The sequence below is a fragment of the Sorghum bicolor genome, chromosome 10 (assembly GCF_000003195.3).
Source record: "Sorghum bicolor cultivar BTx623 chromosome 10, Sorghum_bicolor_NCBIv3, whole genome shotgun sequence".
Classification (NCBI taxonomy): Eukaryota; Viridiplantae; Streptophyta; class Magnoliopsida; order Poales; family Poaceae; genus Sorghum; species Sorghum bicolor.
In genome coordinates this window covers 50,278,144-50,304,703 of record NC_012879.2, presented here as the reverse complement: position 1 = coordinate 50,304,703, position 26,560 = coordinate 50,278,144, and the positions used below count along the sequence as shown (strand labels likewise).

Sequence of the window (26,560 nt, the reverse complement as noted above, 5' to 3'; positions counted from 1 at the left end):
CATATGGTTTTCATATTTTCAAACTCAACAACGTTCTTCATGATTTATATTCCCAATTTTTGACTCAAACCTTGTTCAAAACGACTTGTTTTATGGATATGGAGGCAGTACATATCAATTTCCTATTTTTTTTGTTTATTATATGCTATAGTCAGGCAAATAAGCAATGGTATACAAGCTCAGTTATGGAATACGCATGTTCTACAGTACTCTAGGCTGCTATCGTTCTTTTTTTTTTAAGTTATTACTCTACCCGGTCCTATATATCTGGCGCACGCTCATTTGTTTCATTTGGCCAAATTATTTGGTATATAGAGGGTACCGAGAGCTAGTTAAACGAGGCGTTCTCAGAACTTTCACCGGCCTATACGAGTACTACCTGGACTTGTTTAGTTCACCCTGAAATTTAAAAAGTTTTAAGATTTTTCGTCACATCGAATCTTACGATATATGTATGAAGTATTAAATATAGACGAAAATAAAAACTAATTACACAGTTTATCTGTAAATCGTGAGACGAATCTTTTAATTCTAGTTAATTTATAATTAGATAATATTTGTTAAATAAAAACGAAAGTATTACATTAGTGAAATCTGAATTTTTTTTGAACTAAACAAGGTCAAGCCCCACTTCACCTTCGTCCTCTGCATTCAGATTGAGATCGGACATCTTCAACATGATCTGTACAACGACACAGGCACACAGCAAGGTATACAGAAACAAGACCAGCGAGCTTTACAGATGTGGCCTTGTTTAGTTCAGCCTGAAATCCAAAAAGTTTTTAAGATTTTCTATCACATCGAATCTTGCGGCACATGCATGAAGTATTAAATATAGACAAAAACAAAAACTAATTACACAGTTTAGCTGTAAATCATGAGACAAATCTTTTGATCCGAGTTAGTCCATGATTAGATAATATTTATCACAAACAAACGAAAATGCTACAATACCGAAAACTTTTCATTTTTCGGAACTAAACAAGTCCAGAAAAAGAATGAAATGCAAAACGGAGCCTTACCTTGTTTGTTCTATATCAAACTCAAATAAGGTCTTGTTTAGATGTGAAAAAATTTTAGATTTCTCTACTGTAGCACTTTCATTTGTTTGTGGTAAATATTGTCTAATCATAGACTAACTAGGATCAAAAGATTCGTCAGACGATTTACAGGCGAACTGTGTGATTAGTTTTTGTTTTCGTCTATATTTAATGTTGCATGCATAATTGGATGTGTACATCCCCGGATGTAGAGGCCGGATATTGAATATCCTTTATCGAAAAAAAAATGTCGCAAGATTTGATGTGACGGGAAATCTTGGAAACTTTTTGGTTTTCGGGATGAACTAAGGTAAGTCTTCAGGTACCTCATCCCAATCAAATGGATTGGGAAGGAACACCTCGACTACAGCTTCCTGCACCGGCTCATTGATGTCAATGCCAATTCCTTGAGGTGGTTCGGCCGTGGTAGATGATGCTCATGCTAGTAGGAATAGTGTGGAGAAGATGAAGAGTGTTGTTTCCTACGCATGGCTATTGATAGAGCAGGTTCAGAACGATACAGCTTCAACTTGTTTAAAATTTCACTTGGCGTCCAGATTTCGTTTTGGTTTTCATCTGCTTGAGCGAGAAGATAGCGCCAACGCTCCTTTTTAGGCCTTGTTTGGTTAGCACTTTCATTTTTATTTGATAATTATTGTCCAATCATAGACTAACTAGACTCAAAAGATTCGTCTCGCAAATTACAGATAAACTACGCAATTAGTTATCCTTTTTATCTATATTTAATGCTTCATATATGTACCATAAGATTTGATGTGACGGGAAATCTTGAAAAAATTTTGGAAACTAAACAAGACTTCAGTTGAGAAAAATATGAAGGGAAATCTTAGGGACGGTGCCAATACTCGTCTTGTTCTCTGGACGCCCACGCCAGATATAGAGGATGGGAGGGAGTACTAGTTTCTCTGTCCTAAATTACAGGCTCCAACGGTTTATGAGATTTCAATAGTTCTAAATTTTTTTTTTTTTTGCGAACGTCAATAGTTCTAAATTTGATACTACTATCTATAAGAAAGAAGAAAACATGGCTTCCGACCATCTTCCGCCCCTGCTGTCTGACCGTCATGAATTATATACTCTATATGCTGCCTCGTCAACGTCAAGAGGAGCCCCTACAAAATCTGTGATAGAATAGAGCTTAGAACTCGTACTTTGTCAATCTCAAAAAAAAAAAAGAAGAAGAACCCGTACCTTTTTTTAATTCTAAAAAAGAGCTCGTACTTTGTGAATCATGCATGCCAATTGCCAACGGCAGGCCCTGTTCAGTGTTCACACACTTGATGCCGCAAAGCTTCATCATTAGGAGGGTGTTATCAGTACCAAATAATTAATTAGCCTTCGGCCGCCACGCGCTGATGAGGTAATCCGTCCAACGCAAGGCGATGACGCCCGCGGCCGCGTTTCCTGCGGATCTACAAATAGATTTATTTTTTTACGAATTACTCCCATATATATAATCTGCAAAATTAATCTATTTATGGGTTCATGGATAAATCCGGTTGCATGCATTCCTTTTTCGACACCAATCAGCCTCAACCTTCAATAATCTTTCCTGTCCCAGTCGATCGTCTACCAGACAAAATGCAGGCCTATCCATTCTCAAATGAAGTGCAAGCTTATAGTTTAGGAGCTTACAAACACGCAGGCATGCACTTTATCCTTGTATAAACTGACATACACACTCTCTATCTCTATAAACATATTCACACTCTATCTCTATAAAGATATTTGAAAGATCGATTTAATTTAGTCGGCCTTGAAATGAAATTATCAAAGATAGACTCTATGGACGGACTCATCTCCTACGTACAATTCAAAAAAAATAGTGTTGTTAGATAGTGAGATAAATTCAAGCACATGTTATATTTATATATGGACTTTACTATGGTACACTCAAATAACTGTGGACCGTCGATCTAAATAACAATTATCACATATTACCTCGTAAGAGGTAATAATTATATAAGAAAAATATCTTTCTATTAGATATAATATGCATGCATGATCTAACTTTTCTAACATGACCTGAATAGTATTTTATAACATGTGCATAGACACACACATGCATAGTATTGGGATGGGACGCACGTTTGTGTAGCCATATTTTATTTTATTTTATTTTATTTTATTTTATTTTATTTTATTTTATTTTATTTTATTTTATTTTATGTATATAAGACGATGATTTGTACATAGAACTAATAGACTTTATTATGGTACACTCAAATAACTGTGGACCGTTGATCTGAATAACAATATATTGAGGACTTAATTAACCTAGATAAAAAGATTCCACCATAAGAAAACTCACTCAGTTCGCTGGCCATTAGGCCTTGTTTACTTCCATCAAAAACCTAAAATTTTTCAAGATTTTCCGTCACGTCGAATCTTTAGACGCATGGATGGAGTATTAATTATAAACGAAAATAAAAACTAATTGCACAGTTTGGTCGAAATTTACGAGACCAATCTTTTGAGCCTAGTTAGTCCATGGTTGGACAATAATTACCACAAACAAACGAAAGTGCTAAAGTGTCGCGAAATTTTCCCCATCACAAACTAAACAAGGCCTTAATCATTCGGAATTCCAGATCTGTTAACTATTGAATTTGTCCAAAGTTCACTTTCTATATCTTTGACCAAAGAAAAGATGTTCATGTTCGTTCAGACATAAGCAGTTGCAAGGACGGTCCAACGCTTCATTAATTCAGCGTCTCTTGACTGAGGATGCTTGGGTCTTTGCAAACAATATATATATCTGTACGATCGATCTTCTCCTCCAAGTTAATTATATTATGTATATATTTATATATATACATCCGGTCACCATCAGATCCAGCGCCCAACTGAACTAATAACCACACGTACAGCCGCGTCCTTGACTCGAGAGAGCCAGACAGGGTTAGTCAGTCAATCAAGTTCCATTTGCTTGCTTAATTGTGATTGTTTTCCCCATTTTCTTATTGGAGCAAGTACGTAGTACGTACGATGGATCGATCGCAACGGCGGAGCTTTATTTGGCTGAGAATGATGAGGCCACGCCGTCACGCGTCGTCGTCGTCCCCGCGTGTCACCATCGTCGTCTCGTCTCAGATGCAGATGCAGGGCGATTTGTTTAGTTGGGTATCTACTAACGACGAGTGTATTTATATATTTGTGGCCGCGTGTCAGGTCTGATGTGTTCACACCTTTGTTAGTATTTTCTTCTTTACAAAATACGTAATGCACTACTACCACTATTAACTGCGGCGGTTGCATGTGCCCGCCACTCTTAATTGGGCATTTTAGAATGTTCGTCTTGGTTAATCGGTAAAAAACAAAAAAAAAATCTCTAAACCCACCAGCAAACCCGTTAGTGAGCCTGGATTTGCCGCACCCATTCTGCAAACCGTAGGCCTAGGTCCACCGCCGTGCGCTGTCACATGCGCAGGAAGAGAGGAGCGTCCTGGGGAGGGAGGGGAGGCCGCCACCCGTAGCCCTAGATCTACGAGCCCTAATGTCAGATCCATGATCCGAGACACCGGATCCACCACCAAATCGAATCCATGGTTGGAGGACAGTTGGCTATGGATCTACGAAGAGAGAGGGACGAGTGAGGATGAGAGGAGAAAAGAGGGAGACAGGGCGAACAGGAGGGGCTGATGATGTACCTCATGACCCCGTCGTTGCTGCTCCACGTCCAATCTCGAGGCTGGTCACACTGCCGCTCCGCGCCTTGCGCTCGCCATCGGGATGTGGAGAGGGAGAGGGAGGGCAACAAGAGTGGAGAGGGAGAGGGTGGTCGGAGTGAGAGGGAAAGGGTGACCGGAGTACGAGGGAGAGGAAGCCGCGTTGGGAGGGGAGGGGGCACCGCGGTGTCGAGAGAACTGGGGAGCGAGGGCGTGAGGAAGATGAGAGAGGGAGGCGGCTGACAGAGTGATGGAGTGGTGGAGGCAAACCCTAAGTCTGGTTTATATAGTAGAAGACAGAAATTGGGCCTCCATGGGCTAGGTGGATAGAGTGTTGGACCACTATTTTGCAAGGTGGACCTTATAGTGTGACCGCCTCGTTAATGGATTTACGGAGTCAGTTAAGTCTTGTTTAGATCACCCAAAAAACCAAAAAGTTTTCAAGATTTCCCGTCACATCGAATCTTGCGGCACATGCATGAAGCATTAAATATAGAAGAAAACAAAAACTAATTACACAGTTTGCCTGTAAATTACGAGACGAATCTGTTGACCCTAGTTAGTCCATGATTGGATAATATTTGCCACAAACAAACAAAAGTGCTACAGTGACAAAAAACTTTTCATTTCGCGAACTAAACAAGGCCTTATTATAAGGCGACCGCCTCCAATTTTGGAGGCGATTGGATTAAAATGACCGCCTCGGTAAATCGATTTTGCGAGGCCGTTGCTTGTGACCGTCTCGGTTAATTTAATGGCTGCCAGCCTCTGAGTCTGTTTTCAAAAAGTCGCGGAAAAGATTTTTTAGTAGCGTACATTTGGAATAAATAATAGTTGACACAGTCGCGTCTAAAAAAAGAGGTTAGGTTAACCCAATTGACAATGCACACCTATTAAGAGGCAACCGTGCCCATTGATTTGTAGAGTAAGTGTTGAGCCACACTAAGGATGTTCTTAACAACCAGCTATTTAGTTAGCTATTTGTTGACACCGTTTTTGGGCACGTGTCTAGGATGGCAGGATAAGGTGACAGTACGACGTTTACAAAGTGGGTTGCCGATGAGGATGGTTGCCGATGAGGGAGAAGTTGAACGTGACTAAGTCCACAGGCAGTAATATTGTGCCGATGGCTAGATAAGAAAGTCTGCCGATGACTATGACAAAGGGTGTGCCGATGATGCAAAGAGGGAGTCCGGAAGCTGCCGGTCGTTATGTAGAGGAGTTTCGGTTTGTCACGAGGGATAGTTTTGTTATTTCCTTAATTATTTACATCGTTTTGTATACGGATTCCGTGTAATTTGGAATTCGAACTCTAAACGTGTCTGGTTGTAGCTCTTTGAGCAGGGTATAAATATAGACCCTAGGGCCTTGTAATAAGAATAAATCAATCAATCAAATACACGTTTTTACTCATATTCCAGCATCTACTTTTCGACGACTTCGTCATATTTTTTTTCCTTTTGTTACGAGTTCTTAGGAATTCGTCGACTTAAGCTCGGCGTGTTCTCAAGTTCCGCGTGAATACCTCTTAGCCGTGACATCCGGGCGCATCGCTGTTGTCAGGACTAAAGTATTCGAGTTATCACCTTTGCCGATAGCAAGGTCAAATCGGCTGGCACGCCTTAACGTTTGAATCGGGTATTAGCCCTTTGTGTTTGCACATCAGTTTTGCATCAACACATCTTTTGGCACGCCCGGTGGGACAGGATTCAAGATCAAGATCAACATGTCGATCTCTGACCTCGATCAAGAGAACGTCATCCCCGTGACGGAGGCCAACCTCAAGGATGAGCAGAAGCAAGCTATTGCCCAAGCCATGGAAGAGTTCAAGCAGCAATGCCTGAGGTCTTTCAGCATAAACAGGAGCGGCGAAGTGGTCCAGAAAGATGCACTGCCGGCACCACGGCAGGTTACCTTTGACGCCAATCCTGGCAAGCTTCAAGATATGGTTGACAATGCCATCAATCGAGCGTTGATTAACCAAGCTGGTGTACTGTCTAATACGGTTTTCAATGCCGTGGCAAGAACTTTCAAGGAAGGACAAATCCCACCAGATTATGTGGGCCCCTCCCATCATCAGCCAACGGCACCAGAGGTCACGGCTCCATCGGCTGCCTTGACGACTGCAAGTGCACAATCTGCCGTCCCTCCAAGTACATCGGGGACTACTGGTGCACTATCTATGCCGATGACAACCAACCCACAAATTTCAGTTGGGCAGCATAAACTGACAACAGATATGTTGGCATCGGCAATGTCAGGGTTGACTCTTCCTCCCAACTGGTGGGGTTACGGTATGCCTCCAGAGTTGACACCGGGAACATCACAAATAACTGACATGAGGGGCAAAACTCCTATGACATCGGCACCTCTCAATGCGCCGGTGAACCAGAGTCCTCGGTATACCACAACTACTACTGCAAGGCCTCACACTGGAAATCCTCAAGATTCAATGTTCCAGATGCCCAACGCATCGGCAGAGTCAATGCTGATGCAACAGAGGTCTATGGCCCAGTCAGGGTATGTCAATCCAATGACGGTACCCAATTACCAATCATCGGCAGCACCTATGCCGATGAACGCTAATAATGGATGGCTTGGACAGCAGGCCTTTCCACAATCGCCCCAGCAGAGTTACCAGACTACAGGGTTCCAGCAAGGGCAGGTCTATCCCGGGTTCCAAGGTCAGGGGATTCCCAACCAGCCAATGAATTTTGGACAGCAACTCGGGGGACAGCAACTCGGAGGACAGCCAATCGGTGGACAGCAGTTTGGTGGTCCGCAGATTGGAGGACAGGTGATCAATCCAATGTTCCGTGCAGATCACGTCCCGAACAGACACGTGGAGGTTCGCCACCAAGTGCCAGATCCGCAGCCGCCTCATCGGCAAGATGCCGATGCATATTGGGCCGATAAGATTGCTGAAATAATGAGGGAACAATTTGGGATAAAACCCAAAGTCAACACTTACTCTTATCGGACACCGTATCCTCCCGCGTATGATTTGATCCCGCTTCCACATCGGTACAAGGTACCGGATTTTACAAAGTTTTCCGGGTAGGACGACACGTCAACCATGGAGCATGTCAACAGGTTCATCATTCAATGTGGAGAGGCTGGTAACAGGGACGAATTGAGGGTTCGTCTATTTTCATCATCATTGTCTGGATCGGCCTTTACTTGGTTCATATCATTACCTCCCAACTCAGTAATTACTTGGGCCGATCTAGAGAAACAATTCCACAAATACTTCTTTTCGGGGGTCCATGAGAAGAAGATCACCGACTTGGTCAAGTTGAGGCAACGTAATGATGAGTCGGTTGAGGGTTTTGTGCAGAGGATACGAGAGGTCAAGAATAAATGCTATAGCTTGGTTCTGGATGATCGGCAGCTAGCCGATTTGGCTTTCCAGGGTTTGTTGCCACATATCAGAGATAAGTATGCCTCTCAGGAGTTCGAAAGTTTAAGTCATTTGGTGCAGAGGATTTCTGATCAAGACATCAAGCCTTTCGAGCCTAAAAGAGCATGGAATAAGAAAGTGTCATTTGTCGATGAAGCAACAAGCTCAGATTCTGATGAAGAACCAGTAATCGGCTTGGCAGAGTGGGTAAAAAACAAGAAGCCGATGTCTTGTCCTTTTGGGCAGAAGGAACCAGAGAAGTTTGCTTTTGACACCGCTAAGGCTGATAGGATATTTGACTTTCTACTTCAGGAAGGTCAGATCAAACTGTCACCTAACCATGTGATCCCATCGGCAGAAGAGTTGAAGAGGATGAGATATTGCAAGTGGCATAATGCAACTTCCCATGACACCAACGAGTGCAAAGTATTCAGACAGCAGCTGCAATCGGCTATAGAGTCAGGGAGAATCAAGTTTGACAGTTCCAAAGCCTAGAAGCCGATGAAGATAGACCAACATCCTTTCCCGACAAACATGTTGGATGCTAAGGGGAAGGCTAAGGTCTTAACATCAGAAACAGCTGAGAAGAGTGCATCGGTAGATCCTCAGCATCAAGTTACTACTGCCGATGCAAGAAGTAAGGACTTGGTCCAGGAAGGAACTAGCTCAGGAAGGCCTCCTCGATCTGGTATCGTCATAACTCATAGAAGGCCTCGAGAAAATTGGCAACAACGGGAAGATCGGTATCGGCGCCAGCAGGAAGATTATCGACGGGAAGAAGAAAGACGCCGACAGGAGTGGAATCGGCACAGGGATCATTGGAATTGTCCATTCTTCATCCATTGTTGGGAGGAAAATATCAAGCTTCCTACTGTCAGAGACTGCCCTGAGTGCAACGGTTATGATCGGTACGATAGAACCGATCGGCGTTATCATGATGATGAACGGCGATTTAATGGGCCAATCAGAGGAAGGGCGTCAGTTCATGATCGGCTGGGGGGCAGGCTTAGCGTTCACGATCGACTTAGTGACCGTGGCCAGTATTTTCCCAGGAACCAAGAAGAGCTCGAGGAAATGGCTGATGCGCGGGTTCCCGATGAATTCATATTTTGCAGGGATGCTAACACGCATCGTATGGAGTCAAGGGAGAACCGACGCCCGACGGCAAGGCAAAGGCCACTTCCTCCATGGTGCCCTGGAGGATTAACCAAGACACAGAAAAGGAGATTGCAACGTGAAAGGCAAGAGGAGCTAAACAAGGGAGAGAACTCTGGAAGTCGGCAGCCGTCAGACAGTAAGAGGGAAGGTCCATCGACAGGCGTCAACATGGTCTTCATGTTGCCGATGGAGTTTCTTGCACCAGCCAGTGATGATGAGTTGGAATTTTCTGATTAGATAGCTCAGTTGGCTCTGGATCCGATGATGGCTATCTTTGAGAAACCTGCCGATGACGAGAGGCAGCATCTTAAAGCTTTGTTCCTCAAAGGAAGGGTTGATGGGCAGCCAATGACCAAGATCCTAGTTGATGGTGGAGCTGCTATTAATATTATGCCGTATGCAGTATATCGGAAGCTTGGGAAAGGGGATCAAGATTTGACCAAGACCGATATGATGCTCAAAGACTTTGAAGGAAACGTGTCTCCAGTCAAGGGGGCGATATGTGCAGAGTTGACCATCGGCAGCAAAACCTTGCCGACAACTTTTTTCGTGATCAGCGAAAAAGGTGCTTACAACTTATTGTTGGGGAGAGATTGGATTCACGCCAATTGTTGTATCCCATCTACAATGCATCAATGCTTGGTTCAGTGGGTAGGTGACAAGATTGAGATTGTCCCAGGAGATTCTTCTTATGTTATCGCATCGGCAGAAGCGGATACTTACGAAAGGACCAGGTGCATTTCAGGAGAGGTTTGGGAGAAAGATTTTCTCAAAGTTGCCGATTATGAGATTCCACCGATCCAAGCAGTCGGTTCTGACGACGGTTTTTAATGGATAGATTCGCCGATGATGGAAAATTAGGCCAGGGATTCACATCGGCCGATGATTTGGTAGAAGTAGATATAGGTAGTGGTGATAAGCCTAGGCCTACTTTTATTAGCGCTAAATTGGATCCTGAGAGTAAGCAACAATTGACTAGTTTGTTAAAGGAATATAAAGATTGCTTTGCTTGGGATTATACCGAGATGCCTGGTTTAGACCGATCAATTGTTGAACATCGGTTACCCATCAAGTCTGGATTTCGGCCACATCAGCAACCAGCCCGCCGATGCAATCCTAACATTCTACCTGATATTAAGGCCGAAATCACCAAACTTATTGAAGCTAGGTTTATTCGGCAGTGTCGGTATGCCGAGTGGATTTCCAATGTTGTTCCGGTTTACAAGAAGAACGGGAAGCTTCGAGTGTGCATTGATTTCAGGAATCTCAATAAAGCTACGCCAATGGATGGGTATCCAATGCCTGTCGCCGATCTACTGGTTGATGCTGCGGCTGGTCATCGGATTATTAGCTTCATGGATGGTAATGCAGGATACAATCAAATATTCATGGCAAAGGAGGATATTCCAAAAACCGCATTCAGATGTCCTGGTCATGTTGGGTTATTTGAATGGATAGTCATGACTTTTGGGTTGAAGAATGCTGGTGCTACTTATCAAAGGGCTATGAATTTTATATTTCATGAATTCATCGGCAAGCTCGTGGAAATTTATATTGATGATGTGGTGGTTAAGTCTGGAGATTTCTCAAAGCATCTTGCCGATTTGCAAAAAGTGTTAGAGTGCACAAGGAAGCATGGATTAAAGATGAATCCCAACAAGTGTGCATTTGGTGTATCGGCAGGGCAGTTTCTTGGTTTCATGGTACATCAGAGGGGTATTGAAATTAGTCGAAGATCCATTGATGCCATCAATAAAATAGTGGCCCCTACCAACAAAACCGAGCTCCAATCCTTGATCGGCAAGGTAAATTTTATCAGGAGATTTATATCGAATCTGTCTGGTAAGATTCGTGCTTTCAGTCCTCTTCTTAAGTTGAAAGCCGATCAAGAGTTTATTTGGGGAGAAGAACAGCAGTTGGCTCTGGATGAAATCAAGAAGTATCTAGTAAATCCTCCAGTTCTAGTTCCACCTCAACAAGGGAAGCCCTTCAGATTGTATTTATCTACCGATGGATCGGTTATCGGTTCAGCTTTAGTTCAAGAATTTGAAGGGAAAGAAAGGGTAATTTATTATTTGAGTAGGAGGTTGGTTGATGCTGAAACCAGGTATTCGGCCATAGAGAAACTATGCTTATGCTTATATTTTTCATGTATCAAGCTAAGACATTACCTGTTATCGGCCGAATGCACTGTTGTTTGCAAAGATGACGTGGTTCGATACATGCTATCTATGCCGATTATGAGTGGTAGGATCGGTAAATGGATTTTAGCGCTGTCGGAGTTCGATTTGCGTTACGAATCGGCTAAGGCAGTCAAAGGGCAGATTATGGCCGATTTTGTGACTCAGCATTGCGGTATAGTGGAAACCTTGGAAATTGTACCCTGGACGCTCTTCTTTGATGGATCTACCTGTGACCGGGGGGCAGGAATCGGCATTGTATTAGTTTCCCCTAAGGGAAGGAAGTACGAGTTTTCCTTGCCGATTGTTGCCACATCAACAAATAATCAGGCTGAGTATCAGGCTCTGATCAAGGGATTGGAGTTGTTGAGAGAAGTTCGTGCTGATGCTGTCGAAATATTCGGGGATTCTATGTTGGTTATAAATCAATTGGCCGGAAGCTATGAATGCCGAAGTGAAGTTCTCATAACTTATTTCGAAAGAAGTATGCAACTGTTGAAGGAATTCAAGGATTTCCGATTGGAGCATGTTCCCCGATTGCATAATGAAGACGCTAATCGGTTAGCTCAGCATGCCTCGGGATATCAGCCAATGATTTATGCAATATCGGCAGTCGGTGCCGGTGATTGGAGAAAAGAAATTATTGATTATCTAAAAGATCCATCCAAAAAAGTTGAAAGACGGGTTCGATTTCAAGCAACCAAGTATGTGCTCCTTGAAAATGAATTGTATTATCGAACTATCGACGGAATTCTTCTCCGATGCTTGGGTGATGATGAAGCTAGAAGTTTGATGGGGGAAATCCATGAAGGAGTGTGTGGAGCGCATCAGTCAGCTTTTAAGATGAAGTGGATGATTCGAAGGAATGGATATTTTTGGCCAACCATACTTGAGGATTGTTTTAAATATTTGAAGGGATGTCAAGGTTGTCAAAAGTTTGGTAATATCCAGATAGCACCCGCATCGGCTATGAATCCTATAATAAAGCCTTGGCCGTTCCGGGGATGGGCCATCGATCTGATCGGCCAGATTTATCCACCATCTAGCAAAGGGCATAAGTTCATTCTAGTTGCCACTGACTATTTCACTAAGTGGGTTGAAGCTATTCCTTTGAAGAAAGTCACATCGGCCAATTTGATTGATTTTGTGAAGGAGCATATTATTTACCGATTTGGGATTCCCCAAACGATTACTACCGATCAGGGCACCATGTTCACATCGGGGGAGTTCGATGAATTCGCAATCGGTATGGGAATTAAAGTGTTGAATTCTTCTCCTTATTATGCTCAAGCCAATGGGCAGGCCGAAGCGTCTAACAAAGGAATTATCAAGCTTATTAAACGAAAGATTGAAGAAAATCCTAAGCGGTGGCATACATTATTAAATGAAGCATTGTGGTCTTATCGGATGGCTTGTCATGGATCGACCAAAGTATCGCCCTATCAATTGGTGTATGGACATGATGCGGTGTTGCCTTGGGAAATTAAGGCTGGATCTAGGCGATTATCTTTTCAAGATCAATTAACTTCCGATGGTTATGCCACTTTGATGACCGATGAATTGGACGATCTAGCAGGGCATCGGTTAAAAGCTTTAATGAGTATAGAAGAAAATAAGAAGAGAGTTGCTAGATGGTATGATAAGAAAGTGAAGGCTAAAGAGTTTGCCGATGGGAATCTGGTATGGAAATTAATTTTACCAATTGGGACCAAAAGTTCGAAGTTTGGAAAGTGGTCTCCTAATTGGGAGGGTCCTTATCGGATAAGTCGATCGGCTCCTGGTAATGCCTACATTCTAGAAACCCTCGAAGGAATTGAATTTCCCAGAGCATTAAACGGCAAATATTTAAAGAAGTACTACCCCAGTATATGGGTCGATGCATAGAAGTTTAAGTGCCGATAACACTCCTATCGGCTGGATCCAAATGCTTGGGGACAAGACTTGGTGTTTCACAAGTTTAGGTGCCGATAACAGTCCTATCGGCTAGACTAAAAGCTGAGGAAGCAGGAAAGCGCAGATATAATGCCGATGGAAACTCTATGTGTTAAGCAGCGTCTGGATTGCCGATATAGCGCGTAGCCGAATTTGGTTGGCTGCTTCTATCTCCTTGATGTCATCATCGGCAGAACCTTCTATCGGCTTCAGCTTCTTCTTCAGTTGAAGTGCCTTGCGACCATGAACGTTTCGCTCGTGTTCGAGAAGCTTGATGGTCTCTGGCAGTTGGCTCTCTTCCTGTTGAGCTTGGGATAAGGCGTCCTCCACTTCCTTAAGTTCTGCCAACAAGGATTCTCTTCTTGCCGATAGATCGGATATTTTCTGCTTCAGCGCGTCTCCTGACGATCTCAGGATGCCGATGTTCTTGTGCTTCTCATCGGTCAAGAGCTTCTCTTTCCTCATTTCGTCGGAGAGTTGAGTCTGAGCAGCTCTATCGGCAAGACGCCGAGAAGCTCTCTGGTACTGCAGCTGCCGACTCTCCAAATGAGCGGCTTGGAAAAGGGTTTCTTCGACATCGGCTGGGATTTGGCCTCTGAGAGTTCTGAACAGGGTCTTGGTAGGGTCGGAGTCGTCAACCAACTGCGCTGTGTCCTGGTGAAGGAGAGCTGACAATTCCTCCAGTCTGGTCCTGATCTCTGCCGATGTAATGCCAACTGTCTGAGAGGAGCTTGCCTCTTCGCCTTCTTCTTCAGAGAGATCGATGGCGAAGGAAAACAGGCTGTCGGGAGAATCTTGTTCCTGGAGGGAGAGCAAAGTTAGTTCATACTCGGAGAATCGGCAAATAATGCTGGTAAAAGTTGGGTGGCTTACTTATTTTAAGGCTATTTCCTGCCTCTGTCTGAAAGATGCCGATGGAGATGCAGGATGATCGGCTACGGTTGCCGATGGGACGATATCGACTGAAAAATACAGAAGACGGGGTGGAGATTTAACCTCAGGGACGACGAAACCGACGGCCATCTTGCTGCGAAGGAAGCGTTTGAAGGCACCGGAGTTGATGAAGAGGGGTACTTGTTAGAGACCTTGGGAGTTTTTGGTGGCGCCGCCGCTGGAAAAGTAAAGTTGGGTAGTAGAATGGTGTGATAGGGAAGGAGTACCCAAGAAGGAACTATTTATAGGACAAAATGGGCAAGGGCAAATCCGACTTATCTCTTTGCCGCATCCGAGAAATCCGAGGGTACTCAGGTGGATATGGTAACTGTTCGCACGGTAATCCAGGGATTGTGCAGGTGATTTGACGGGAAGCGGTCATTATCTGAAGATATTTTACTGTGCGAGATCTCCTGGTCGGTCCATCGGCGATATTCTATAACGGTCATATTGCCGATGGGCGGATAGAGGGGAAGTAACCGTTTGTGCGAATATCCTGGTCAGAACATCGGCAGATCTTCGTAACGGTATTGTTGCCGATGTATGGCTGAGAAAAATGCCCGTTTAGGAAGTTGGGGATTTCGAGAAATCTGCGGAGGAATAGGATCAGAGTTATTCGGATTGAGGTTGTCGGTTACCAGATTAGGAGCATTAATTGCGGGAAAAGGCATCATCACTGCAGAGAATTTCGAAGCATTAATAGTTTTATACTCCGAAACTGGGGGGCATGTGTTGACACCGTTTTTGGGCACGTGTCTAGGATGGCAGGATAAGGTGACAGTACGACGTTTACAAAGTGGGTTGCCGATGAGGATGGTTGCCGATGAGGGAGAAGTTGAACGTGACTAAGTCCACAGGCAGTAATATTGTGCCGATGGCTAGATAAGAAAGTCTGCCGATGACTATGACAAAGGGTCTGCCGATGATGCAAAGAGGGAGTCCGGAAGCTGCCGGTCGTTATGTAGAGGAGTTTCGGTTTGTCACGAGGGATAGTTTTGTTATTTCCTTAATTATTTACATCGTTTTGTATACGGATTCCGTGTAATTTGGAATTCGAACTCTAAACGTGTCTGGTTGTAGCTCTTTGAGCAGGGTATAAATATAGACCCTAGGGCCTTGTAATAAGAATAAATCAATCAATCAAATACACGTTTTTACTCATATTCCAGCATCTACTTTTCGACGACTTCGTCATATTTTTTTCCTTTTGTTACGAGTTCTTAGGAATTCGTCGACTTAAGCTCGGCGTGTTCTCAAGTTCCGCGTGAATACCTCTTAGCCGTGACATCCGGGCGCATCGCTGTTGTCAGGACTAAAGTATTCGAGTTATCACCTTTGCCGATAGCAAGGTCAAATCGGCTGGCACGCCTTAACGTTTGAATCGGGTATTAGCCATTTGTGTTTGCAGATCAGTTTTGCATCAACACTATTGTGACGTGACAAGAAAAAAAGTAGAAGACAATAGTCACTAGCCAAATAATAACACGTGTCATCTAGATTCCTTTACTATTAAAATGTTATTTGGATGTCATTTAGGTCTAAACAGGTCTTAGCACGCTATGCACGCTGACGTGTTGTTTAGGTCTAAACGTGTCATTTATGCATTGTTCGCTTACCTGATAAGTTATGGCAGAAAGTATTATTGGCTATGTGTCATCTAGATCCCTTTACTATTAAAATATTATTCGGGTGTCATTTAGGTCTAAACAGGTCTTAGCACGCTATGCACGCTGACGTGTTGTTTAGGTCTAAACGTGTCATTGATGCCTTGTTCGTTTACCTGATAAGTTTGACTGATTTATTGTGAGCTGGTAAATTTGGCTAATAAACTTAAGCAAACAAGATCGGGTCGTGGTCCACCTCATCTTCTCCTTCCTGTTTCTCAGCACGCTCTCTCGGTCGATCCAAAACCGGACGCTGGGCAGGAGCCCGAGGCGCCGCCGGCCCTGCGCCATCCCCACCAAGGTGCCCCCCGCCCGCCTTCAGCAAGGGCCGTATTCACGTGTACATGAAACTAGCCACTTGCTTATACAGGCAACTTGAACGTATTACTGATATATACTACTTTGATTTCGTATATGAAAATACAGAAATAATAAATACTCCAGCAATATTTACGTGTAGACGTGTACATTTAACGCCTGCCTTCCTACCTGCAACGTGATGCCTCCATCTCCATTCGAACGCAGCTATCTGCTGCTATGTATAATACCATACATACAAAAGTTGCATCCCTCGTGTGTCAGGAGGTAGGCTTGGATGGCAATTGCAGCACGTTTGAAACAACAGCAACTATGTTGCCAGCCTGGTCTAAAAAATCGTAGCTCGTTGATTTATTATGACAAAAAACGCTGCTGGCTGAGGGAAAAAGTTCAGCTTAGGCCTTGTTCAGTTCTTGAAAAATTTTGGATTTGGCTACTGTAACGCTTTTGTTTGTATGTGACAATTATTGTCCAATTACGGAGTAACTAGGCATAAAAAATTCGTCTCGTAAATTATAGACAAACTGTGTAATTAGTTTTTATTTTTATCTATATTTAATACTCTATGCGTGTGTACAAAAATTCGATATAATGGAAAATCTTGAAAATTTTTGGAACTAAACAAGGCCTTATAAGCCACGAAGGGCGTAAAATTTGTTTAACCCGCCGTCCGAATCTTTTCGAAACACCTACGAGCTGCACTTGGAGCCTGCCTACTAGCAATCATTGATCTGGATCTTACTAGTGATTATTGACCAACAATCACCACCGGCTCTGCAATAGTCACTAGGATCAGTTAATTACTAGTACTGCAGCGCATTTCACAACAGCAATCATTAGAGGACTAACCGCTCTGCGATAAACAAACCCACCACCACAGGGGCGAAGCTATGTTTATGAGAGTGGGTGCAGATGCACCACCCAAAATTCGTGCTAAAATTTCACCATATATGCACCTCCTATAATACAAATCTATACACCCACAAGACAAGTGCACCACCCTCTAATTTGCTCTAGCTTCGCCACGGCACCACCATTGGTCTTGTTTACTTCGTAACAAATTTCAAGATTCCATGTCACATCAAATCTTTGATTGTATACATGGACCATTAAATATAAATAAAAATAAAAACTAATTGTACAGTTTATGTGTAATTTATGAGATAAATCTTTTGAGCCTAGTTACTCCATGATTGGACAATATTTGTAAAATAAAAACGAAAATGCTACAGTAGCGAAAAACCAGAAATTTTACGAACTAAACAAGGCCATGTTTAGCACAGAACCACTTCATCATCATCATGGTGTGTGACTGTGTGTGTGGGGTGGGGGGGGGGGATTTCCACAGGACACAACCACTGCGGCCATTCTTCAGTTCGTTTCAGTTTCGTATTGCTATATAGAGTATTGTTCAGATTCAGAAACGGGCAGTTTCAGTCTAACATGAGGTTGATAGTCCCTGGATTTGAGCTGGAACTCACAAAGACTGTGAACTCTGATACTCGTTGGAATCATCATCATCATTGGATGGAATCAACAGCCACATACGGAGATGCCCAGATGGGGTGGGAGTCGCTCTAGCATTTGAGCACCTGAACTGCAGCAACCTCCTCGTGCTGTCGGCTTCAGAATCCACGTACAAATATCCATCCCTCATCAGCTGTCATCGTCGTCTTATCAACTTAGTTCATATCATCTTATCCTGAGCAGGTTGCATCGCATGGGTGCCGCTCATCGCCTCCGCTGACGCGGGATCGGCTTATACGTACTGTACGTCAGTCAAAAGATCCCGAAGGTAAGGCCTTGTTTAGATACACCCAAAAATCCAAAACTTTACAAGATTTCTCATCACATCGAATCTTACGGCGTATGCATGGAACATTAAATATAGATAAAAAATATAGCTTATGCATGGAACATTAAATATAGATAAAAAATATAGCTAATTGCACAGTTTACCTGTAAATTACGAGACGAATCTTTTAAGCCTAGTTGCTCCATGATTCGATAATGTTTGTCAAATAAAAACGAAAGTGCTACAGTGTCAAAATCCAAAAAAATTTTGGATCTAAACAAGGCCTCCGTCTCTGAAACTATAGTTACTTACTAGCACTCTTTCCGTCTTAAAAAGATCGTTGTTGTTGACTTTGACCAATCATATTGACCGCTTGTCTTATTTAAAATTTTTGTATAAATTCTAAAATAGATAAATTATTATTAAAATATCTCTAATGATCAAATAAGTTATATCAAAATAGATGATATTTATAAAAAATTCTAATAAGTTGAAGGGTTACAAACAAGATGTTTAAAAGTCAACAACTATAGTTTTTTTTAGGCCTTGTTTAGTTCAAAAAAATTTTACAAAACAGGTACTGTAGTATTTTCGTTTGTATTTGACAAATATTGTCCAATCATGCACTAACTAGACTCAAAAGATTCGTCTCGTCAATTTCGACCAAACTGTGCAATTAGTTTTTATTTTCGTCTATATTTAATACTCCATATATGCGTCTAAAGATTCGATGTGACGGGGAATATGAAAAATTTTGCAAAATTTTTTGGGAAGTAAACAAGGCCTTAGATAGAGAGAGTAGTAGTTAGCAGCAAAGGCTTCGGCCTTGTTTAGTTCCTAAAAAATTTTGCAAAATTTTTCAGATTTCCCGTCCCATCGAATCTTTAGACACATGCATGGAGTATTAAATATAGACGAAAATAAAAATTAATTACACAGTTTGGTCGAAATTTACGAAACGAATCTTTTGAGTCTAGTTACTCTATGATTGGACAATATTTATCAAATACAAATAAAAGTGCTACAGTATAGATTTTGCAGAATATTTTGAAACTAAACAAGACCTCATCCTTACAGACAGTCGTTGGTGTTCATGATGCCCGGCTGCCACGTTTCTACTGACAAACAGGCACTGCCATAGAAGTACTATTATTGTTCATTGGGGAGGAGGCGAATATTGCTCCGATCCACGGCCCACGGGGGGAACAAGTGACAGGCACGCAGGATCTTTTGTTCATCTGTCTGAGCTAGTAGCAAGTTGCCACAGTCCACAAACACCAGAAGCAGTACTGTACACCAGGGTGTTGTGCTGTGCCAGGACAGGCAGCAGATTCCCAGGCTTTGTTTAGTTCGCAAAAACTTTTGATTTGGTTACTGTAGCATTTTCGTTTTTATTTAACAAACATTGTCCAATCATGGAGTAACTGGACTCAAAAGATTCATCTCGCGGTTTACAGACAAACTGTGTAATTAGTTTTTATTTTCATCTATATTTAATGCTCCATGCATGTGCCGCAAGATTCGATGTGATGGGGAATCTTGAAAATTTTTGGGTTTTTTTTTAACTGAACAAGGCCTCACTACTAGTACTGTGGCCTTGTTTTTTCAAAAATTTTCAAGATTTCCAGTCGCATCGAATCTTGCGGTACATGCATGAAGCATTAAATATCGATGAAAACAAAAACTAATTACACAGTTTGCCTGTAAATTGCGAGACGAATCTTTTAACCTTGACTAGTCTATAATTGGATAATATTTGCCACAAACAAATAAAAGTGCTACAGTAGCAAAATAAAAAAAAATCCACGGACTGAACCAGGCCTATGTCCTGAAGTGGCAGCCCCGCCATGTCGTTTTGCTGTCACTGCCTCACCCTGAGTCCTCCTGCCTTGAGAGTTCAGTCCAAGGTCGTTTCCTTCTGTTCTGTCTCTATCCATTGGCATTCAGCATTACCTCATGGACTGGGCTGCACTGCAATGCAATCCTGGGCCTTGTTTAGTTCTGAAAACTGAAAAGTTTTCGAAACTGTAGCAATTTCGTTTTTATTTGACAAACATTATTCAATCATGGAGTAACTAGGCTTAAAAGATTCATCTCATGATTTACAGATAAATTATACAATTAGTTTTTATTTTTGTCTATATTTAATACTCCATACATATGGCGTAAGATTCGATGTGATTGGTTTTCAGGGTGAACTAAACAAGGCCCTGATGGTAACAAAGTTCAGTAGGATCAACAACTTTAGAATAATGATCATGTTTATCTCGTCAGATTTCGGTGGCTTGTGCAAGGAAACGACAGCATGCGCCTCACAGTATCCTCTAGTAGTAATTGGGTTTGTTTCCAAATGGACAGAGAACTTCCCCCTGGAACAAACATGCAAGTTCCATTTGATCTAGCAGCACCAGCGAGAGCTGCCTGGGAATGACACTGGATTATTTGACGTCCACTCGTCCAGGGAAGCAAGCAACTTATGGCTGGAGCCGGCAGCAACGTTGCCAATGATCTTCACGTGCCATTGCCCATTGTAGCTACACTGCAGTCCACATCTACCTAATAAAACATTAAAACATACAATACGGTCACCATCGTCTCTATCAGCTTGAAGGAGCTACCGCTAGCCAGGTTCATGATAGATAAACTCCCGGGTCAAACATTCATCAGAAATATATACTAGTAGCTCGCATGAATCATTCAAAGGTCATTACCATACCAGAAGGAGGCGAAAGCTTTCAAAGCCGAATCCATCACTGAGGTCTGTCTGAGCTCGAGAGTTGCTCCGGAGTCGTCGATGTCCATGATGGCTTGGCTGCCGTATTCTCTGCAGAGCCATCTACTATATACTGACAGACTGACTGACACAGTAGCGAGAGCGCATCTTCTTCCACGGCCAACCAACCAGTGAGACACTGCAGGTATACAATTAGGGCCTTGTTTAGTTCAACCTGAAAACCAAAAAATTTTCAAGATTCTCCGTCACATCGAATCTTGTGGCACATGCATGAAACATTAAATATAGACGAAAACAAAAACTAATTACACAGTTTAGCTGTAAATCATCTTTTGATTCTAGTTAGTCCATAATTGAATAATATTTGTCACAAACAAATGAAAGTGCTACAGTTGCGAAAAGTTTTCACTTTTCGGAACTAAACAAGGCCTGGATCCTCTTGTCGTGGGACAAACAAAGTTGCAACAATTGGCACTAGTAGACTGGACCAATGGTGCGCCGGATTCGTATCGTATGTGCTGATCGATTCAAGTGGCAGGCAGTCATATCATGTTGCCACTGGGCCTTCATCAGAGACTGGAACTGGCTGGGGGGTTATTCCATTGGACCTCTCTCTATTCTGTCTCTATCCGTCACTGCATGTTAGGCCTTGTTTAGTTCGCAAAAATTTTTAAGATTCCCCATCACATCGAATTTTTGGTTGTATGCATGGAGTATTAAATAAAGACAAAAATAAAAACTAATTACACAGTTTACCTGAAATTTATGAGATGAATCTTTTGAGCCTAGTTACTCCGTGATTGGACAATGTTTGTCAAATAAAAACGAAAGTACTACAGTAGCCAAAATTTTGCGAACTAAACAAGGCCTTAAGCGCACAACATGTTAGATGTTACGTTACCAAAAGTAACGAAACAGATTTCTCCCGCAAATTTGAAATTTTCATGTCGTAGCTGATCAATTGGTCATCAGATGCAAATCTCCCCAAATGCCTCTGACTTATTGGTGAAGTAGCTTCTGCAGTCGGCCACGAGGCCAGTCATGGTTAATCTGAAGTTGGCATCGACTTGATCCCCACAAATTGCTTGGGGGTAACAAATACATATTGATTTGGGAATTGGGAACCAGAGCACCAAATGTGAGTCGTATCTCCATTGTCGAAGGCATCTGGAACTGGAATGAAAAACAAAACAACACATCGTTTCTTTTCTTAGCTATATAGCCAGTGTTGATGTATACTACGTACACGAATGGGTGCATAAGGCGGCAAGTTGTTGATTTTTTAAAATTTTTTATAAATAGTATCTTTAAGTTTTAGAAAACGTTTAAACATCCGCTGCCTATAGGTTAGTGGTTTTATGACCCCATCCAAAATTTCATGACCAAAATATATTCCCTTTGGTCCGGGAGATAACAAAAAATGAACATATCCGCAAAAGGATAGAATACTTATGGGGACACATTTCCAGGCATGTGCATCCAGAAAGTGTCATTCTTCATCTCCCAAATGAGATACTAGTCTGGACTTGAAACTGTGGGTGGAATCATAATACAAGCTCATCTATTTATGCTGAATGTTTCGAATTATTTTTCAAAACTTCTATTTATGAGTTCTAAGAAAGTTTTCAAGTTATGGTGATTTGATTTCTAACAGCGGAAAAACAGATTGCTTCGTTCCGCCAACTGACCCAAACTGCAGGTGGATTCTAGAAAGTTGTTAACTGAATCAAAAAGTGAAAAAAAGGATATAGCATTTGCTACCACCAGACCTGCATGCAAGTCAAGAAAGATTATTAACACATTCTGCTCAGAGGTTACATTATCAGTATACAAAATCTTTCGGAGATCAGGATAAACAAGGTATATCAGAAAATATCAGGCCAAATTCAAACAAATTTTATATAAATCTCAAATAAGTTCAAACAAAATTTAAACATGAAATATCATAAATATCGGTGGATTTCACTTGATAAAACAAAACATCAGAAATATAGGCAGGTTTGGGATGGAAAAAAAAACACTGATTCTACTTAATGAAAACAAAGAGAGAATATGCAGCTAGAGGTCAAACAGTCATAAATCAATTCCCCCATAAGAAAAAGGCAATGGTTCTCCAACACTTCAATTTCCAACATTCAGTCTTATATGCTTACGAAAAATGCTTGCAAGACAGAGCACTGATAAGCCTTTTCTAATTAATATACATCTGTAAAGACTGATGGGAGTCAAGAACCATTTATTTCCTGAAACCCTGAACTACTATGTCCATCTGTCTTCTAATCCAGTACAATGTATCCCAAAGAAGAGCATTGATTTTGTACACCAAAAGGACTGAATCTTACGGCCACACAACATGAGAGACAATAGACAACAAAGAATGAGGAAAGAAAAAAGAATGCCCCCATTCTCATGAAGAATTCAACCAACTAGCTGCCGGAGAGAACCGCTGCTACGAAAGGCAATTAAGCAGCCCCCCTCAAACCTTTGCCTTACTTCCATTCTACTTGCTAAGCCCAGATGGCCAGAGACGACATGGACATGGCACCAAGGAACAAGGCAATGTATGAGCAGACTTGAAGCCTCAGGTTACAGCTCATTCTCTTGCTGAGGAAATCAGCTGCAATGAGGTCCACCAAGGCCATGTAGATCAGAATACCAGCCGATATGGAATCCAGAATGCCCTCTACCACAAGTGCCCTCGGGCTGTTGGGGTTGTAGAAGGACGCGATACCTGCCCCCACGGTGATCCCAGTAGGCGTTGTGATAGCGAAGAAGAAAGCCATAAGGAGTGTAGAGAAACCCTTGAACTGAGCCTGCATTTTGTTGGGCAATGAACAGAACACCACAAACACAAAACACGTCTGCTTCAAATGTTGCGTTCAAAAAAAAAACATCTGCTTCAAATGATAAGTTGTTGATCTAAATCACAAGGAAGTACCAGATATTAACCTCAGAAATGCAGCCGCCCAATGCAAAGCCCTCAAAAAACTGGTGGAAGGAGAGGGCAGCAACTAGAGGCTTGATGGTACAGGGGTTCTGTGAGACGCCCAAAGATAGTCCGATGATCACCGAGTGTGATACAATCCCAAGCTCAAGAATCTAGTAGAGAAAATAGCATATGGTTATTCACCATTTTACGGATCTAAAGCAAGGTACCACATATCATATCTCCAGTCGCCATACTAGTTACAAGAAACCTAAAGAAATCAGCTAAGAAGGAATAGCTGGACACCTGCATTTAGTAGTTAGTACAAGATGAATACATGCATGAAGTGATTTCATAGTATTTACTGATACAGTATAGTACTTGGGGGCAAGAAGTTAGAACACCTTAAGTGCATGAATGAATGCAGTTTCATACTTTCATAATATTCTTGGCAACATCGATTGATTTATTACCATTATTAGATGAGCAATAGGCCAGACCACGTAACTGAACATTGCTTGGTGTTATAAATCCTGATTGTCTTTTGGGTCGTCGATTGTTCATGCTACATATTCTTTAAAAAAAAAAATAGCAACGCTTGATGATCAGACAGTAGGATTGATAACACTGTTTATCATGCAATTTTACCTAAGGTATTCTGAAGAAATCTAAATTTTCACGAAATTTGACCATTTTTTGTGAAAACTCAAAAATATCACATAACTTGTCAAATTTGACTAAACGAATAGGCTTGATAGGATTTCACTACTCGAAATGTCCTAGGTAATCACAGGCAGAAAGTTTAGAGTCCACAACATCACATGCATGCCGTATTATCACTCTCTAGTAACAAATGTAACATGCCTTCTGAAAGTCAGGCATTGAGCAAGTATCATCACTTCATCGTGCAACTGGAATATGTATTCTTTTGCTCTGTGTTTTGAGAAGAGAGTTAGAAACGTAGTACCTGTGAGACAACCACATGACGAGCTTGGGACGGCTCCTCATCGTTCCCATTGTGACCGTCATCACAAGGGCCGATCCCGTGGGAGTAGCTATGCCTGTGCGCCGCGGCGTGCGCGCGCATCCCCACGATGTGCATGGGGTCCATGTGGCCTCCCCCGATGCTGCTTCCAACGCTCCCCATGAGCGCGCTGTACCCTATGCTGCTGCCAACGCTCCCCATGAGCGCGCCGTACCCTATGCCGCTGGCAACGCTCCCCGCGAGCGCGCCGTCCTCTAGCAGCGCCGCGGTCACGTCGTGGCCGCTCGCATTGACACTGGCATTGCCTGCGGCGGCGGCGGCTTCCGCCGCGTCGGCGCTGTGCTGCTTGCTTTCGTACATGTGCGTGCCGACGAAGTCGAAGACGAGCGTGGCGAGCGCGGCGAGCATGGCGACGAAGCCCGGGAACGGGAAGCGGCGCCAGGGCGCGGCGGGGAGGCAGGGGTCCGTGAGCGCCTCGTCCGCGTCGTGCAGCATGTGGACGAAGCCCGTGGCCAGGATCACCCCGGCCGCGAACGCCTTGACGAGCACGAACGCCCCGCCGGCGGAGGGGGAGGAGGAGAAGGAGCCGGAGGAGGAGGAGGCTCCTCCTCCGCGCCCGCGGCAGCGGCGGCCGACGAGCGGGATCGCGACGCCGGTCGCGCCGGCGACGAGTATGGCCGCGACGGCCACCATCTTGAGCCTCAGCGCCGCCGCCTCGTCGCGGCACTCCGCGTCATCGGCGTCGGTGTTAGACGCGCCGCCGCAGCTTGCCGTGGAGACCGACGCTGCCACCACCACCAAGAGAGAGAGAGATACATGCACGCAACCGCATGCCGCGTCAAAATAAATCACACGACGACCACGAGAGAGTGAGGAATCAGAATCAATCAATTTGTTGCTCTGCTTACCTGCGGCGATCTGCTGCAGGTGCGTGCGGATGTACGACGATCCCTCCATCATTTCCTGCAATTCATTCCCACGCAACAACCCTCATCAAAATCTGCGATTCCGCCTCGCAATTCAGCGGGGTAAATGTAAAGGGAGGCGAAACCAACAACCACGGAAGAACACAACCCAAATTCGTCAACAACAGAGGGGAAAAGAATAGTAGCGAGAAGATAAGCAATGTGTCCCAGGAACACGCGCGGCGAACTAAGGGCAGCGAGACGGGAGGGAGCAGGCGGCGCGCACCTCGAAGAACGGCATCGCCGCTGCTGCTGATGATGCAGAAACGGATATCCCTCTCCCGAGAAATCGATGGATTCTTCCGATCCGCGTGGTAGCCAGCGGCCTCCAATCCTTCCATGAACCGTTTTTATACGCGCGAGCAGGAGGTGTGGGCGTGATGATGCTGGGTGGGTGCCATGGGCACGCGCCTCACCTCTCTACGACTCTACGTAGGCGCACGGCCGGGGGCGGCTAGCGGCACCCCCACACACACACACACACACACGACGAGGATGTCGTCATCCCTCGCGGCGCGCCGTCCGATCGGATCATACGGCGGGGCAGTGGTCAGCACGCGGAGTGGGCACGGGGCGCGGGCATTGTGGGCCACACGAGTCAGTGGCTGGCGGGGAGGGGCCGGAATCCGGACAAGGAACGAACGGTCTCTGGCTCTGCAGACCGGGCGCGGCGCCGTGGGTGCGGCTCCGGGCATGGAGCAACGATGTCGACACCATGGCGAGAGCTGCGCGGCGCGTGGCGTCGCGTCGAACGAGCGACAATGTGAGTAGACTGGTTGCATTTGGACTCTGCAACGCCGATCATCCTCCTGTGTGCGTGTGTTGGAATCTCTAGAAACAG

The 26,560-nt window shown here is 43.6% G+C and overlaps 1 protein-coding gene across 4 annotated transcripts; it reads right to left on the bottom strand.

Moving 5' to 3' along the window:
• Positions 22,969-26,187, bottom strand: LOC8076738 (zinc transporter 10). 4 transcript variants are annotated; one of them, XM_021448489.1, is made up of 6 exons: positions 25,946-26,187; positions 25,663-25,717; positions 24,737-25,539; positions 23,782-23,942; positions 23,575-23,656; positions 23,222-23,460 (listed from the first exon to the last, which is right to left on the bottom strand). In XM_021448489.1, exons 1-6 carry the CDS (start codon positions 25,958-25,960, stop codon positions 23,437-23,439), a joined length of 1,140 nt encoding a protein of 379 aa, XP_021304164.1. In that variant the 5' UTR covers positions 25,961-26,187; the 3' UTR covers positions 23,222-23,436. The 4 variants fall into 4 exon arrangements, with proteins under 4 accessions (XP_021304162.1, XP_021304164.1, XP_021304163.1 ...); XM_021448488.1 differs by having other exon boundaries at positions 23,793-23,942; positions 25,946-26,179; XM_021448487.1 differs by having other exon boundaries at positions 22,969-23,656; positions 23,793-23,942; positions 25,946-26,172.

Excerpts from the sequence above, each read along its gene's own strand:
- LOC8076738 (XM_021448487.1), bottom strand. Across the intron at positions 25,540-25,662 it reads CCTGCAGCAGATCGCCGCAG|CGTCGGTCTCCACGGCAAGC; the intron begins GTAAGCAGAGCA and ends TGGTGGTGGCAG. Across the intron at positions 23,943-24,736 it reads GTCATGTGGTTGTCTCACAG|ATTCTTGAGCTTGGGATTGT; the intron begins GTACTACGTTTC and ends TTTCTCTACTAG.